The sequence below is a fragment of the Carassius carassius genome, chromosome 48, assembly GCF_963082965.1.
Source record: "Carassius carassius chromosome 48, fCarCar2.1, whole genome shotgun sequence".
Taxonomy (NCBI): domain Eukaryota; kingdom Metazoa; phylum Chordata; class Actinopteri; order Cypriniformes; family Cyprinidae; genus Carassius; species Carassius carassius.
This window is the reverse complement of record NC_081802.1, coordinates 12633811-12651857: the sequence shown is the minus strand read 5'-3', so window position 1 is coordinate 12651857 and position 18047 is coordinate 12633811. Positions and strand designations below refer to the sequence as shown.

At 36.5% G+C, this 18047-nt stretch overlaps 1 protein-coding gene across 1 annotated transcript in view; it reads right to left on the bottom strand.

Annotated features, from left to right (window-relative positions):
* Positions 1-6168: 6168 nt before the first annotated feature.
* LOC132131162 (prolyl 3-hydroxylase 2-like) overlaps positions 6169-18047 on the bottom strand; it is a 48518-nt gene continuing 36639 nt past the window's right edge. The window contains exons 4-15 of the mRNA XM_059543150.1: positions 16830-16961; positions 16031-16158; positions 13839-13928; positions 11887-11927; positions 11722-11813; positions 11248-11375; positions 11013-11108; positions 10613-10763; positions 9520-9637; positions 9293-9368; positions 9067-9207; positions 6169-6476 (exon numbers count right to left, since the gene is read on the bottom strand). Coding sequence (XP_059399133.1) covers positions 6384-6476; positions 9067-9207; positions 9293-9368; positions 9520-9637; positions 10613-10763; positions 11013-11108; positions 11248-11375; positions 11722-11813; positions 11887-11927; positions 13839-13928; positions 16031-16158; positions 16830-16961 — 1286 coding nt within the window. The 3' untranslated portion in view covers positions 6169-6383. The remainder of the gene's footprint in view (positions 6477-9066; positions 9208-9292; positions 9369-9519; positions 9638-10612; positions 10764-11012; positions 11109-11247; positions 11376-11721; positions 11814-11886; positions 11928-13838; positions 13929-16030; positions 16159-16829; positions 16962-18047) is intronic.

Sequence of the window (18047 nt, the reverse complement as noted above, 5' to 3'; positions counted from 1 at the left end):
TAACTTAGAAGTTATTTCCAATACAAATTAATCAACAAACAATTTTAGCATCAGACATTATAATGTAAACCACGGCTAATTGTCTGACTAAACAGGCTAGGTTTATTTTTGAAAGCCAGTTCCTTAGTCAAATATAAAGTATTTTTACAAAATTTGTTCATATGGGGCATGTTGTCACAATTGGAACGTACCGTTAAATTATGTAATATGCTATACACAAATTTACACAGTCAAACAGTTATGAAACACAAAATGGTTCTTGAATCAGAGAAAATGTAAAAGATAATCCGTTGTTTTAGTGAACAAATACTTTAATTAATAAACTACATTTATAACGTAAAACACGAGTAATAAAACATTTACTGTAAAGGACAAAATGTACAAAATGATTCTAATTGAAGAGATTTTAGAACTAGATGCTTGACACTGATTTACAAAACTGCTCAATTAAACACACCTTTGTGTAATAATCTCAATATATAATATTTGCTGAGATGAAGACTTCTAAAAAATGCTGAGTTGTTTCAATTCAACTTTGGGTAAAATATGGACTAACCCAGTTGTTGGGTTAAAAATGTTAAAATTTAAACCAACATTTGGGTAAATCCATATTTGTCCCAGAATTAGATTGAAACAACACAGCATTTTTTAGAAGTGTAGCCTTGGTTATATTTTGGTCATAAAGTGTCAAAAACTCTTCACAAATAAATATCTGACCAATTCTTTGTGTTAGATTAAATCCAAATCCAAACTAACTAGTCTTTTACAAAAGCTCAAATTTCACTTACCAGTGAGTAAAAGAACAACTATTATAGTGCACCGTCGATCCATGCCAAAGCTGGGCACAGAGTGGGTCTGGAATAATAAACCTCCTTCAGAACAAAATTAGTCTTAGCAAGAAGAAAAAGACTAATTGATAAATGATAGATCCAACTTCAATGAAAACAGCAGCTGGAGTCTTTAAATGAGAACGCACGAGTCTTCCTCGCTCGCTCGTGGTGATGGTTAAAGCTCTTGAAGTCTAGCAGAGATACCTAGACGGGTTCCTGTGTGGTCATGCGTATATGAATAGGTTTCAGAGCTATCTGTTGATAGCCTACGAAAAATAGTATATGCTGTCTTCCTGTAGAAGCTTAAGTCTACTAGACATTATTCAAGTAAGCAATGATTTTTACAAAAGTAACAAACAAGATACTGTACAATGCATTATATAACACACAAAAGGTGAAACTAGAAAATGAATGGTTTCAAAAAATTGTAAACAGTAGACTTACTGCTCTTAAAGTTGCTTTGAAGTAACACACTCAAGTTACAAGCGTGAAAGCAGGTCAGCAGCATGAACATGAAATGAGAAGAACCACAAAAAACTCGACTGACATCCGACGTATCATGAAAACACCAGAGATGCTTTCTGTTCACACGCAGAAACAGCACTGCTCGAGAATAATGCCCCCAAGATGCATTGAACACTTTTGGACCTTCAAGACACTGTTGTCATCCAGAGAAATATTTCATATCCATAACATTGGAAAGGAAATTAGCATCTGCACAAGCTTTCTTAAAATTAATTTAACTTTTCTGATTTGTTTAATCAACTGGTATTTATAGTGAATATTTTAAGTCATGCACTTTAAACCCTAACAAATATATTTTGGGATTCACGTGACAAAATACTTTTTTGGGGGGCCTTATACATTCGACTTATACAAACTCTAGTGACTTGCTGAGAACTGATGCAATGGATGTGGTTTTGATATTAGACCTAAAATCAAGCCTAAACCACTGTTTAAAAGTCGAACTAAACATCAAACTGAAACAGAAAATGTAATACTGCCATTTTTTCTTTAGAGATCAAGCAAGTTGCATTTGTATTGCATAATCCTTATATCACAAAGAATGCAAGGACAAATATATATATATATATATATATATATATATATATATATATATAAACACACACAATTTGCATACAGTAAAAGCAGACTTAAGTGTACATTTAAATACCAGTGAGAAAAAGACCATTGTTCAAATGAGGAAACTGGCAGAAACGAGGCACATTTCCACTTTCCACAGAAAGATATGCAACACAAGAACTGAGGTTTTGCATGCCCACAACAACAATAATAATATGTATGTATAATAATACAAATAATAATGATAATAATACAATTTTCCCACTTTGGCAGATGAACTGATGAACTTGTGTTTTGGGTTTATATGCAGACAGTGGTCATACATAAGATGGCCAAATTAACTTGAGTTTCCATTATTGCATTTTTGGCTAATTACAAGAATGTCTCTCAAAACCAGTACCACCTCACTGTGTAATTTCCACCGGGCTGAAAAGTGCAGTTTATAGAGACTGAGTCTCCTTCACAAACTTCAGCGTACTTTGGTTCCAAATAGACGTTCAGTCTTTCCCCTTGACTTCCACCAATCACATCTCCTGTTGTGGCCATGAAATTAAAAGAACAGTAATGTATTGTCTGTTGCTAAACAAGAAGTATATGACTGGAAACTATTTCTGTATCTTTATGTATCTCTATGTATCTATTCTTTGTGTTCACAAAGAGTGCTATATAGTGTATTGAGAGAAAAGCTCTATTAGTTGGACCTGTTGTCATGTGTGTCAGTTCCTGTTTTTCCTTATTTGGTCTGTTTCCGGTCCTTGTTTAGTTTGATTATAATTGATTCCCTGTACCTTTCTGTTCCTTGTTATCCTGCCTTTATAAGCCCATTGTCAGGTCTACCAGTTATATATGTTTGTCTTCCTCCTGTTCTCTCTGTTGGAGCGACTCCTGTGCTGGATTAATAAAGACTGTTTTGATTATCCTTGGCTCTGTGTTCCTTCCGGCAGCATAGCTTCATAACCCAACAATAACTAGCCCTTACAATTTACTCTTATTAATGTGGTGAAAACCAAGTTTCCCTCTACTTACTGACCAGAATTTGCATTTTATTGCAGATTTCTTTTCTTGTTTCTTTGAGAACAGGAAAATCTCTCTCTCATGCAGAAGTACTATCTGCTGTCATTGGTCGTATTGGTCATCCACTATATGGGGCAAGTGGTCACAGTGAGACACTTCCATTTCATAGCGTGTTGTACACTATTTAACAGTTCTCTGCAAAATGTAATCCGGTTTTATTTATCCTTCTGTTGTTCATATATATATATATAAATATATAAACAACAAAACACATACTGCTAATTTTAATCTTATAAGTTTAACACAACACAATGCAATGCTTAAAGGGTTAGTTCATTGAAAAATCCTAATCATGTTATTAATGACTCACCCTAATGTTGTTTCAAACCCATAAGTCCTCCGTTTATCTTCGGAACACAGTTTAAGATATTTTAGATTTAGTCCGAGAGCTCTCAGTCCCTCCATTGAAGCTGTGTGTACGGTATACTGTCCATGTCCAGAAAGGTAAGAAAAACATCATCAAAGTAGTCCATGGGACATCAGAGGGTCAGTTAGAATTTTTTGAAGCATCTAAAATACATTTTGGTCCAAAAATAGCAAAAACTACGACTTTATTCAGCATTGTCTTCTCTTCTGTGTCTGTTGTAAGACAGTTCAAAACAAAGCAGTTTGTGATATCCGGTTCACGAACGAATCATTCGATGTAACCGGATCTTTTCGAACCAGTTCACCAAATCGAACTGAATCATTTGAAACGGTTCACGTCTCCAATACGCATTAATCCACAAATGACTTAAGCTGTTAACTTTATTTAATGTGGCTGACACTCCCTCTGAGTTCAAACAAACCAATATCCCGGAGTAATTCATTTACTCAAACAGTACACTGACTGAACTGATGTGAAGAGAGAACTGAAGATGAACACCGAGCCGAGCCAGATGACGAACGAAATATTTCATTTTTGGGTGAACTATCCCTTTAATTAAAATACAGGTAAACACCTTTGAAAAATCTATGTGGAAAATTAGTTAATGTTAACTTACATTGCTCCCTATATTGACAACATGTCCTAAGAGTGTACCGTATAATCAATATACATATTTTTTTTGTGTAAAACACATGGCAAAATTTTAGTTTAAAAGACAGAATTCACATAATTATATGTTTACTTTATATGTATTATACAATAAATCAATTCTAAATCATAATTACAATTTATTAAATTACATCTACACACAAATGCTTAAAAAGTACAGAGAAAACTACTGCTAGAGAAACACATTGTGACTATTTAGTGTGACTAGCCCCAGCCATATTTATTTCCCAAAACATTTCACTTTCTACATGATAGATTATATCAAACAATGTTCTTTACTCAACAGGCTTTTAAAATAGCATAAAGCTCACTTACCTATAAATAAAAGAGGAAAGATTGTCCTGCACAGTGGATCCATGTCCAAGTTAGCATAGTTCAGAATAATACTGTAAATCACCCTGAGACTAAATAAAACAATAAACTAAAAGACAACGATGAAGTTACTTGGAACTTTTGTAAACTGCATCAAACAAAACAGCACCTGGACTCTTTAAAGGAGAACACCTGAAGCTTTTCGGTTTACTCAGGATGGTTAAAGCTTTTGAAGTCTGGCAGAGATGCATAAATGGGTTCCTGTGTGGTCATGCATTTTTATAAATATATAAGTGTTATATTAATAGCTTCTGATGCCGTCTTCCTGTAAAAGAGTCTGCTAGAAATTGCTTAAACTACACTATGCACCTTATTTTTAACCTAAGATTACACAGCCATTTGTTACTTGAATGTGCTAAGTATCTGATTTCATCCACTTCCAGTTATTCTAGCTGTACAAAAACAGTTTGTGATATTGCTATGCTAAATGATATTGCAAACTGGTATTTGTTATCATTTTATTATCAGATTTATGAAGACATTGGTTTGTAGAGCAAAAAGTTTAACTGTTTAACACATTTTGTCGTTCTTCCAGTTATTTATCTATAATGACTAATGAGTTGAAACAGATTTGGAGAAATTGGCATGAGCATTGCATCACTTGCTCACCAATGGATCCTCTGCAGTGAATGGGTGCCGTCAGAATGAGAGTCCAAACAGCTGATAAAAACATCACAATAATCCACATGTAATGCACACCTCTCCAGTCCATCAATTATGGCCAGTTTCTTTTTTTGCTTCACAAGACATTAACTTACGGATTGGATTCATGTGGATTATTGTGATGTTTTTATCAGCTGTTTGGACTCTCATTCTGATGGCACCCATTCACTGCAGAGGATCCATTGGTGAGCAAGTGATGCAATGCTCATGTAAATTTTTCCAAATCTGTTCTGATGAAGAAACAAACTCATCTACTTGGTCTGAGGGAGAGAACATTTTCAGAAAATGTAAATTTCTGGTTGAACTACTTCCTAAAAAACCTGATTAAACCTAAGGGCAAGCCAAAGTCACTGTCAAATATTTTGCATGTTTGTTGTGTATTAAAAAATTAGTGCAAGTAAAGGACACAAGTAAGTTTAATTCAGTCTTTAATTTAAAATACATATTGAAAACATGTAATTAAATATCAGTGAGAAATAGTGGCCATCATCCTTGTTCAAATTCGACAAGAGCTGAGGCAAGTGTGCAAAGCACATTTCATCTACCCATAGACAGAGAGATACACGAGTCAATGAATTTGAAAGGAAAGGACAATTAATATGCCACATTTAAGTTCAAATTCCTTGAAACAGGAACAAATAGCATCTTTTATTAAAAAGTTTCCTAATATCAAATGCTAACGCTCGCTATTATAGCAGTATACGATCACACTACAGCACAGCTCGAGTCAGATCATTTGTAAACAGTATAAATTAACTCTTTTGAAAGCATTGTGGTGTCACAATGTGAAGGAAATCACAGTGCACTGTTAAAAAAAACTGAAGAATCACAGAAGAATATACAGTAAGTACAGAACTGTGCAAATCCAAAATTTTCATAGTCTGTTTCATTAGGTAACTTGTGATTATGTCTAGTTAAATAAACTTGAATATAAAATGCATCCAGTATAATGTATATATACTCTTGTACAGTGTAAATTCAGTCTTTGGTGGTATGAATGTCAAGTAAGTCAAACCATACTTTCCTTGATAGAAATTTAAATTATATTCACTGTTTCTTTTAAAGTCAACATAAAAATATATTCAAATACCACGGTATATCGTTGTCGACTTTGATTTCGTGTTGACTTTAAAGGTATGCAACGTAATAAATGTGAGCTGAGATTTTATCTGCACACATGATAATAACAATGCTAAAATTCTCACAAACAGACAGAAACTAAATAAAAACCAAATTTCACACAGTACAAAAATAAAATCATTCTGATCATTAAATAAATAAGAAATGACGTGAACCCTGTACTTTCTCTCCCATTGGCTGATGCACTATAACTCATCTTTAGTGTTTATGTGCAACTCTTGGTCCCTCACAGGATGATTATCCAAGCCTTGAATCACCTCATCAGCTTGAAGCCTCTCCTGCAATTACATTTAAAACACATTATATTTCGTCAAATTTAATACATCACACATTTTTTTGCATTCTATTATTAAACATTATTTATTTCAACACTAAACAATTCTTAAAGTGTTTAATGTTTTAAAATAAAAAACTTAAATTAAATGGTAATTATGACATTTTTACAAAGAAACTGAAACGCTGGCCGATGTGGTGTTGGAGGTTGGAGGTTTTTTCACCTATAATTGTGTGGATTTCACCTTCCATCCGTGAAACCAGAGTGTGAAGGATGAATTAGCAGAGCTATAGCACAGCTGTGCATAAAGTATTGCAATCCACACACAACATAACGGGATGCACTTCAGATTGAAAAGAGGACAGTTTGTTGGTGTGTGCCTCGCGACCTGTGACCAGGACAGCACATTTTTGAGGTGTGTCGAGAGCCACAGTATCTAGGGAAGTGTTAGCATATCACCACAAAAGACATACCTCATCCTACAGGAGTTAACTGTTGCTTTCTAAAGAGGAAGAGGTAGCTTTCTAAAGAGGAAGAGGTAGCTTTCTAAAAAGGATGCGATCCAGATTAAATCCAAAAAACAAAACAACAGTTGTTGCAGAAATAAATGTGCACCTCGACTCTCCTGTTTCCTCTAAAACTGTTTTTCAGGAGCTCCTCAGGATTAATATTCACGGCCAGGCTGCTGTAGCCAAACATTTGGCCACTTGTGCCATCAGTTTGATTAATGCCAGCAGGCAGTGCAGATTTTGGCTTTTGGACAATGTGAAACATGTATAGTTCTCTGATGAGTCCAACTTCATTATCCCACATTTGTGTTGAGATGCCCCAAAGAGGTTTACCACCTGGACTGTTGCATGCCCAGAGTGAAGCACTGCGTGGATCAGTGATGGTTTGGGCTGCAATATCATTGCATACCTTAGGCTTACTAGCGAACCATATTGGAGGACCATGTGAGCCCAATGGTTCAAACATTGCACCCTGAAGGTGGTGGCCTCAATCACGATGATAATGCACCAATAAGCACAGCAAGACTGGTAACAGAGTGGTTTGATGAACATGACTGCTGAATGAAGCTGAACATATCCCCCATGGCCTTCACAGTCACAAGATCTGAATTCTATTGAGCCACTTCGGGGTGTTTTGGAGAACCCCAGGAAACGTTTTCCTCCACCAGTATCATGGAGTGACATGGACACTGTACAGCAAGAGGAATGACTCAAAATCCTAGGACTTGATACGGTGGCCGAGAGAGCTCAACGCGCTGCAATTTAGAAAACATCTCCATCAGTTTGACAACACAAGTGTTACAAATCCTCACAACACATGCATAAAATGAAATGCACTCCAAATCCTCACAACACATGCAAATTAACAAACACGCTGCAAATAGCACTGACCACAATGGAAATGTTTCAAGGAGACCCCAAAAAGTGGCTGGGATTTGCTTATTGTGCAGTGACTACTGGTCAGTGGTGAACTGAAAGGTGAGGTTTTTTTAAACACCCTGATTGCATGATTCCTTTATATTTTGGATATTATTAGCCTAAATAAGCTGAATAATTACATGATTAACTGTGAAACGTTACTAACTTTAACATCCTCAACTAAATATAATTTCAAGGGTAATGAAAATAAATTTGCAATGCTTCATTAATTGTTTCTTAATATGCATGTGTTGTGAGGATTTGCAGCGTTTCGTTGATGAAGCGCTGGTGAAGTCTCAAATCTCACAAATCTCAAGTGAAGATATGTAACACTTGTGTTGTCAAACTGATGAAGATGTTTTCTTCACTTGCTGATGTTTTTTCAATTTGCTTGTGTTTTCTTAAGTTGCAGCGTGTTGAGCTCTCTCGGCAACCGTAACTTGACCTATTGCTAAATTGAAAAAAAAAGTAAAAAGTTCTCAAATTTAATATTATATATATATATATAAAATTTGAGTGGGTAAAAAAAGAAAAAAAAAGAAATATGTCTAAATGCTTGGTTCTTTAGAAGTGCATAACATCTTACTTCCTCCTTATAACCTCACCACAACTGAGAACACCTCATGTTCAGGCCTGGGTTTTCTTTTTCCCCCCAGGTTTTAGATATCAGAAGCATACAGAAGTTTTAATAATACAATGCCCTGTTTATTTCAAAAGATGAAAAAATAATGATTATATTACCCTTCTAACAGTGTACGCATGTACATACACCACAGGTATTCGTTCATTTAAAGTGGTCAGGGTTCACTGACATGCGTGTAGAAATACTCCAGGTCAAAGGCCTTAGAAACTTGTGTGCTTAGTGTATATAAACACAATGGGCATCATGTTAGTGTGTTGTGAGAGCAGGAAGTGGTTTAGTGGTTTGCGAGCACTCACTGGTGGGTATAGGTGGCCATATGTGGCTCAAGACTTATGCTTAATGTACAATGGAAAATTCCACTTCCTTTAAAATGACATTTTCCAACAAGACAAGAATTTTAGTGATATATATATATAACACATTCATGCCACCATGTTAATATAATGTCATTGGTATTACTAAAACCTAAACCAAGACTGAGAAATAAACACTGAATGTGCTTGTTATGACAGACATGTCCTCACCAGCTCCCTGTAGAGGGGGTCTAAAGTGAACCAGAGCGCCACAGCACACCGCTGCCCCCTAGTGACCGCTCGCACACCGTGTGGGTTCTCCCCGCCAGACGAGAACCCCACCATCCGCCCGCACCTGGGCTTCACCGAGGCCTGCGACGGGAAAACAGAGCGTTTAACTGCCAAACTCTTCCTGAGACGACAGACACATGAGCAAAACACAGTAATTCTTCCTTACGGTGACGGTCTTGGCATCTATTTCTGTAAAGATGAATTCTCCGCCGTCAAAATTGCCGTTCAGATACAGCAGCGCACTGAATCACCAAAAAAAAGAGAGAGAGAGAAGAAATATAATTAATATCAATTGCTTTGTGTGAGACTTTGACAAAAAATGACAGATTTAGTTTGAAGTACAACTATTTTGAGTGCTGAAGAGGGTTTTAGAGCAGTTTTAACACTTCTTACCTGTAGTCTCGGTAGGTGTAAGCAGGCGGCTCTTTCCAGCACTCATTCGCTTCTGGGTCCAGAAGACAGTTGTCAGCATGTATTGGATGACTGAGGTCATTTCTGTGGTCCTGCTGACCTGATAAAATAAATTATAATTGGACAACTCTGGACAACAAAACCAGTCTTAAGTGTCCTGAAATTGAGATTCATACACCATACATCAAGCTGAATAGCTAAGCTTTCCATTGATGCTTGGTTTATCAGGATCTGACAATATTTGGACGAGATACAACTATTTGAAAATCTGGAACCTGAGGGTGCAAAAAAATCAAAATACTGAGAAAATCCCCTTTAAAGTTGTCAAAATTAAGTTCTTAGCAATGCATATTACTAATCAAAAATTAAGTTTTGATATTTTATATATTATATTATTTTACAGTAGTAAATTTACAAAATATATTCAACATATCTTAACTTAATATCCTAATGATTTTTGACATAAAAGCGATAATTTTGACCCATACAATGTTTTTTTGGCTATTGATAAAAATATACCCTAGCGACTTAAAGGGATAGTTCACCCAAAAATTTTAATTCTGTCATCATTTGCTCACCCTAATGTCATTCCAAACCTGTAAGAGCTGCTTTATTATGTTGAACAAGAGAGTATTTTCTGAAGATTGATGATAATCAAACAGTTGGTGGTTGCCATTGACTTCCATAGTAGGAAAAAATATATATTATGGAAGTCAAAGGCAACCACCAACTGTTTGATTGTGAACTATCCCTTTAAGAGTGGTTTTGTGGTCCAGGGTCACACACACACACACACACACACACACACACACACACACATATATATATACAGGGCCGGAATAGTACTCATTTTCAGCCTGGCCCACCTTAGTTCACGACTGACAATATCAAAATAATGTAATTAAAACCTCAGAGTATATGTCTACAATAGTGCACTGTTCTCTAAAGCCTTGTAATTCGTCGTATTTTTTCAAAAATATAACCATTTCCAAATTGCAAACTTCATTATTTTCTGACTTAAGTAATCAAAATGTGTTTTAGTCAGAGGTAGAAACTGAGAGCTGAGGTGACGTACCAGATATGGCCGTCCTACACACAAGATGTGTGTATGAGAAATGAAGAGTAGAGTTTAGCATGAAGTATGACTCAATTATCCGCCTGGCTTTCTCGCTGACATCATAAAAGAGGCGGGCACTTTTTAAAGGAGCACGTCCCTCATAGCCATACTGCAACGATAAATAACGAAGAATTGATCATTAATATTCTAACGTTCATGACTGTTTAATAATTCATGACCCTTTGTCCAATCAGAATGTACATACATTCCAATATAACACAAAGTACTGATGAGAAATATTAATTAAAACAACTATTTTATCCAATATTTGTGTGTGCTACATATTTTTTATGCTATTGGCACTGTAATATGGAGTTAATGAGTCACACTAAGAGTTAAAAACTCAGAAAGATCAAACCTTCAGCGTTTTCAATACTGTCGCCCCTTCGAATTTCTCATTTGGTGTGTGTGGAGACATCTTCCCCTTGTAGCCGTCGCCAGCTGCAGTGACACTCTAAGGAAATATTGAGATAACAACCCATACGTAACTGTAAAGTCACAGTACATCTGACATTAAATGAATTAAAATACTATATCACATGAGCTGATTAGTTTCAGACACTGAGAATGGCACAACAGCAGTAGGCGCTCACGTGTGCCAGATGTTTGAGCTCAGAGCACTGGTCCTCACTGATGACATCATCAAAAAGCACCCTCTGACTCCCATTCAGGGTGATCGAGTTCTGTACGAGTCGTACCTTCTCATACAGCAATGGACCGCCTATATACACACACGTATACACACAACCACAAAGGTACTTTTAATAACCAATAAAAATGGTAAAACACTGAAACAGTAATAAAAAATATAACTAATGTGCAGAAGCAGTATATTGTAACCAGGCGAATTTGTGAACTGGATCAATTGGTTCATTGAAAACAATCAACTTTTTGCAGCTTTGAGGTCTCTATATGCCAGGATTTTCATATCTGGTTGAGTTACTCAGTATTATTCTAACTTATTTTTAGTCCCACTTCTTTGATTTTTGTCCAAAGTTATGTTTATGGTAATGTATCTTGCCTTTTAAAATATTTAGTTCATTTAAAAGTCAGAAGCGGCATATCACCTTCCCGCAGCTCTTGTAACTGAGACACTGTGACATTTCTCTTTGCTGATATTGGCACATAGTCCATCCAGCCATTTGTACCAGAAGGAATCCTAAAGACACATATTCAAAACATAAGCTCTGAATATTATCACTATGCTTTAATATATTAATGAAAACGCCTACCTATTAACATCTTCTCTTCCACCTGAACTGCTCCAGTAGTTCTGAGGAAAAACAACAATCAGAAGCGTACATAAAAAAAATTTGAAATGAAGAGCTGTGCATTTATAATAGCTTGTTGATGACCTCACCACAAGGAGGCGATGTAGGCTCTCAAATCTAACAGGCGCACCTGTTCCCTGTTACAGCTGTTACCTGATCGAAACATTTCCTTGTTCATGTTATAACTCATTCCCATTGCCTACATGTTACATCTGAATTTGTTTATGATATTCAGTTCCTCATATATTTACAAAGTGAACTTTTAGTTCAATCTGCAAAAATTGTTTTCAAACAGGCTTCCCCCTGTCTTCTATTGGTTGAACAAACAGATAGTCCCGCCCACTGGAGCTCTATAAAACTGTTTGGGATCATCAGACATCGGAAATACACTTGAAAATGTCTTGAAAATTTTTATTCATGGTTTATGGTTTAAACCTGTTTTCACCAGAAAAAATAAATAAATATATGTATACAGTATATATATATATATATATATATATATATATATATATATATATATATATATATATATATATATATATATATATATATAGTTTAAATGCTATTTTGGCTTGACAAATGAAAAATTCTGCAGAAATTATCGTGGGTTAGAATTGTATTTATTTATTTATTGTTTTTGTTCTTTTGTCATTACGTAACAGAAAAGATGATGAATATTATATATATATATATATATATATATATATATATATATATATATATATATACAGACCTACATTAAAGGCAGGGTAGGTAAAAAAAATGTATAAATAACTTTTTTTCCAAATTTGTTTAAACTTTATTTATATATCAATACATAATTAAAATGTAAGTACTCTGAAAAGGAAAGTATAAAAATCGAGTGACTGTAGACCTCTCACGACTGTTTTAAAGACAGCTCATTATTTCCATTCACTCCACCCCCTCCCTTCTGGGCTCCTTCCAAAGCCTCTACTACGGCTCGCTAAGTAATGTTATGTTAGCTATATTACGCAGCTACGTGTGCTAATGACACATGCTTCATGAAAAAAATATGTATGATCAAAATACAAAAAGAAAGATTTACCTGTCCAGCAGAAATAAAGCCATCAAGGAGTCACTTTTCAGCCCCTTGTGTTCCCTCAGTTCTCGCCATCGCTGGAAAGCCACGCCGATATAAACTCGCGTTTTATTTCTTTGTTTATCCAAAGACTTTTTGTTCATTGCCTTTTCTTATACTGTTACTGTCTTCCTTTTTTGCCTGGTTTGCCTTCACTAACTGCATAGGCTGGTCCTGTGAAATTTGCTTGCTGTTTCTCTGCCATTGTTTTGGTATTCCTAGGATCCGTGCCTGTTGAATTCCTCAAATCAAACGTGCACACGCAAGTGGGCAGGTCATGTGTGGCAAAAGGGTGGTTGCCATGGTTGCGAGAGAGTGACAGTCGCCTAAGCCAATCCTATGTTTCGTCCCGAAATGGAAATAATGAGCTGTGTTTAATACAGATTAAACGGTCTAGAGTCACTCGATTTTTATACTCTTTTTATCAGAGTACTTACATTTTAATTATGCATTGATATATATAGAAAGTTTAAACAAATTTGGAAGAAAGTTGTTTATACATGTATTACCTACCCTGCCTTTAAGTAACAATATGGATTCTAAACATTTTGTTGGAATTACAAATATTTTTGATTAATATTATACCTAATTTAAGGTTTGAACAAATCCTTAAATATATGCCGCAAACTAATAAAGAAAAAAACTAATAGCTTAGAGTATTTTTTTTTCAATGTTTAAATCAACTACAAATTACTAGCTTGGTTACTCTGCATATTACTCTGCATATTAAATTGGTATAGACAGAAAAAAGCAGACTTTAGAAAACTTTAGAAAAGCTTTAGAAAACCATTTCTGGTTCATTTTGTGTACTTACTGCTTCAGTATAGGGGACTCCAAGATTACTGCTGCCGATGAGCAGCAGGTCTAACTCCTGTTTGTGCTGCTTTAGATACTGTTCAGCTTCCTGCGGCATAAAAAAGCATAGATAGACTGATTATATTTCCCACATGCTGTAGCTTTAAGATTATGGCCCTAATTATTTTATCACCCAAACATCTAGTCTACATCACAACAAAACCTGGGGGATGGGTGGTGTAGTCTCAGTCTAAAACATTTTTCAAGATTTTTTATTAGTAGTCTCTGGCACTCATTTAAAGCAACTTGTTGTAACTGCAGCAAAGTCTGCTGCTTCTAAGTGTGGTCGAGACCACATCAAACGGCAGCCTTGGTGCCCTTTTGGGGAAAGAGTTACATGGGTAGCTTTTGCGGCTTAGTGTTCTTCGAATACAAACAGCTCGCAAATTTTTTCAGGGAGCTTTGTGGTGTTTCAGTGAAACTTTCAAATCAGCTTCGAGAAGACTGTGCTGTCAGCACAGCATCTCAGTGGTGAATTAACAAGGTCCTGGAGGAACTAGAAATGGGGCCATCAGACATTGAAGTATGCCCATATACTGTAGATGTAAACACTCTGCAATGGGGTGCAAAAGAATATACTTAGCTGTTATGAGCTAAGAACTGAAGGATCTTGCAGTGAAAGATGTGTTGAAGCCCTCTGGCTCTTGACTTACCAAACTCATCTGGCTTTTAGCTTCCAGGCTTTCCAGCAAAAGACTCAAGAGTGTGTGGATCCATAACTGTACATCTTGGATACCGAACCCACTAAACACATAATTATTCTAGTGTTTTTATGCACACTGGCATCCTGCCAAACTCTGCAATTGGGAAACAAGTATACTATAGTGATTTCGTAATAGATCTGGACTGGGAAGATCTGGATCTGTTCAAAAGCTGCAAATGGCAATCAAAGAACTATCACCATTATGAATTTGAACTTGCACAATGGTGACTGTTGCTAGTTTACGATAAGTTACTTTAAAAACAAGCATCAGCTAAAGAGAACAATAAATTGAGACCTTTAGAACAATATATATATATTTACTGTTTATTTCAGTTAAACGTTTATTTTATTTCAAGTAACTGATCATGAACTAGGGCTGGTCTGAATACCATTTTTTGAGCTTCGACGCTTCCGTAGTAATCAACACCGAATTTTTGAAGCTTCGGAGGGAGCGGCTGAACATACTGTATTCTTCTCTCTAATAAAGGCAGAAATCTCTGTGTTTGTCTGTCTGTTTCCATTTTATTTATGCCGAGAACCGTTTATCCAGTCGACTTCACGCGTGGGGGGAGGTGGTGTGATTTGGGGATGGGGGTGGGTGTTGCTGTGGACCCAAGGGAGTGCAGTGTTGCATTTTGGTACAATATAGACATGCAACATGTTCCGAATTAATAAACTGTTAATAAACTACAGAACAGCGTGAGCCGAAAGTGGAACAAAAGTGGATATCCTTCAGGAGTGTCAAAGTAGTCATTGGATTGGTTGAATTCTACAGGATTTCCGCGAGACGTGTGTGTCCACCTGGAAACAAAGATACAGTGAAACAAAACCCCTCACGAAAGAAGAAAACTGTCGTGTTTACAACTGTGACGACGAGCGCCTATCAGGATCAACTAAGCACTGGATTTTCAAAAGTATGTGAGATATTTAAAGTTCGTGGCATAGAATCTTTAAAATATGTCAGAGATGTTTCACACACAATGGTCTGTTAATGTGGCGACATTTCAACAACTCGAAACGTGATGATGAACGAAACGAACTGTGATTGGTTGTTTGACATGTCGGTCAAACAGCCTCATGGGCGGGCCTTAGCCAATGAAAGTTGCCATGAATTCCAGACCTTCAGTCTGGATGGCAGGTGTTAAAAAAAAGTGTCTCAAAATTGAAAATCAAATGCCAATCCACCGAACAAATATTAGAATATTCTGGTCCAGTCCTATCATGAACATGAATTACTCATTCATAAATAGACTTTTATGCACCACAGTTATATAGGTCAACCTATTCATTTTACTGTGTGTGCAATCGTATTCTCCACCATGAATATGTTCTGATGTCAGCCATACATTTCACTTTCGCCTTACACCATAGAAGCCATAAAGGCCTTAAAGTGCTTGAACCCCAACAATTGATGCTTTTTTTCTGCATGTTGCACTGCCATGTCTCACCTTACGAGGCTGGCCATCATATCCTAGCACTTCCCTGTAATACTCCACATTCTCAGTCATCGACTCTTCGCCTTCGTGGAACAACAGGTAGGTCAACGCGCACTCCAACGCCTCCTCATTCCTTCCAGCTTAACACACAGAGAAGAGAACCAGTTATTAAGTTTTGCCACCAGGGCTCCGTTTCTAGGGTTTTACATCCTGTGAGCCTGTCAGATTTTTTGGAGTCATCTTTTCCTACAGTCACGTTTATTTTCTGACCCACATTCTCAGAAACATTCACATTCCTGGCCAGTGACCACGATGGAACATAAACCAGAGGGATGAGCGAGTGGAAACACACGGCTCTGAGACTTGTAAAAGAGACGGCACTCACACACACACCTGAATGACTTGTCATTTTATGAACAATAAGCAGTGTTTGTAAAACTAAAATTTCTCATCTCAAAGCAAAAGTTCAGCTTTGACATTTTCAAGAAGAAATCAGTCAAGTCTAAAATATTTATCAGACTCTTCCTCTCCTTCACCGTGAGTAATTTCACGATTAATGAGGTTCTCTCATTTAAAAATAATTTTCAAGGTGCTTTTAATCTGATTATAATTACTGTTGACATTTTATTTCCAATACAGGCTATTTCTAATTTGACTGATGGAAGACAGTAGTGTTGTAGCCACGATCCAAGGAGAGAATTGGGGTCAGATACCAAATCAAGCCCAATGAGTTTAACTCCAAGACCAGACGTTGTAAAGTTGAGTACAAGAACTTTAATTCAAGCCAGTTTTGACCTATATGGAGGTTTACCTTGGAAATAGGCAAATTGCAGGTAGTCATAATGCAGTGGCAGGTAGTTTTCCATAGGCGACAGGCGACCGGGGCGTGTGGCCAAGTCTCGGATGCACTCATGCTGGCAGTGAAGAATCTGTGTGTAATGATCTGGAAGACAAAAGTTCAACTTGATTTAGATAAGGGGTCTCAAGGTCAAATCAGCTTGGAGCCTCTAGCCAGTTCGTATTCTCAATCTGGAACCAGTTGAAAAGTTACGACACACATGCAGATGCTTGAATTAGAACTATTTACCATTACACTCTCAAAAAAATAATGGTTCCAAAAGGGTGTTTTTGCAGTGATGCCGCATAGAGGAACCATATTTGGTTCCTCAGAGAACCTTTCAGTGAACAGTTCTTTCAGGTCCTCGATCCATAGATGCCAATAAAGAATTTTTATTTTTAAGAGCATTTGTGGAAAAACCGAAACGGCATTGTGGCAGGATCTAATTGCTTAATTACACACTGTAATTCTGGTTGGTAGTTGAGAATGTGATCCATGTCTTTTCCCAGAGAGTATGGAGTGAGATCATCTTACTGGGATTAAATCAAAGATGTCCAACCAGGGTGCTGGTGTAATTCATGTGGACAATGTTGAGGATTAAATTAGAGAGCTGAGAAGACTTTAAACTCACTTTAAAGGGTTTCATTATGGGTAGTAGGCAGACTGTTCCCACGTCAAAGTGGGATTAAAAAGATGATTTAGAGCTATCAAAAGAGGTTTTAACAGGCATATTATGGGATGGAGAGGCTTTTGTCAAATTTGTTCTTTGGTAGTGTATTCATGTATTCACAAAGGCATGTAACTAGCTCTTGATTGCTTTTGTAAATATAACAAAGATAACCTTGAAGCCACCTAAATCATGCAGACCAACCCATCTTTTGTTAATATGGCAGAAAATGAGCCCATAATTGTAGTAGAGAGTCATGTCATTGCATACTAAAAAAATACATACTAATATACTCTCAGATACGTTAATGTGCACAAATACACCCAATGGACAGCAAATGTCAGTGACATCACTCCAAATATTTTCCAGGGAGTCCTTGCTGAACTCTGAGACATGCCATCACAAAACCCCCTGAAGCTAACGTCAGAAACACTGACAACCCCCTTGAAGAACAAGTCCTCTCACGATTGCCCAATCCTTCACGTTTAGGCCACAAATAAATGTCAATCATTCAACAGCCGTTC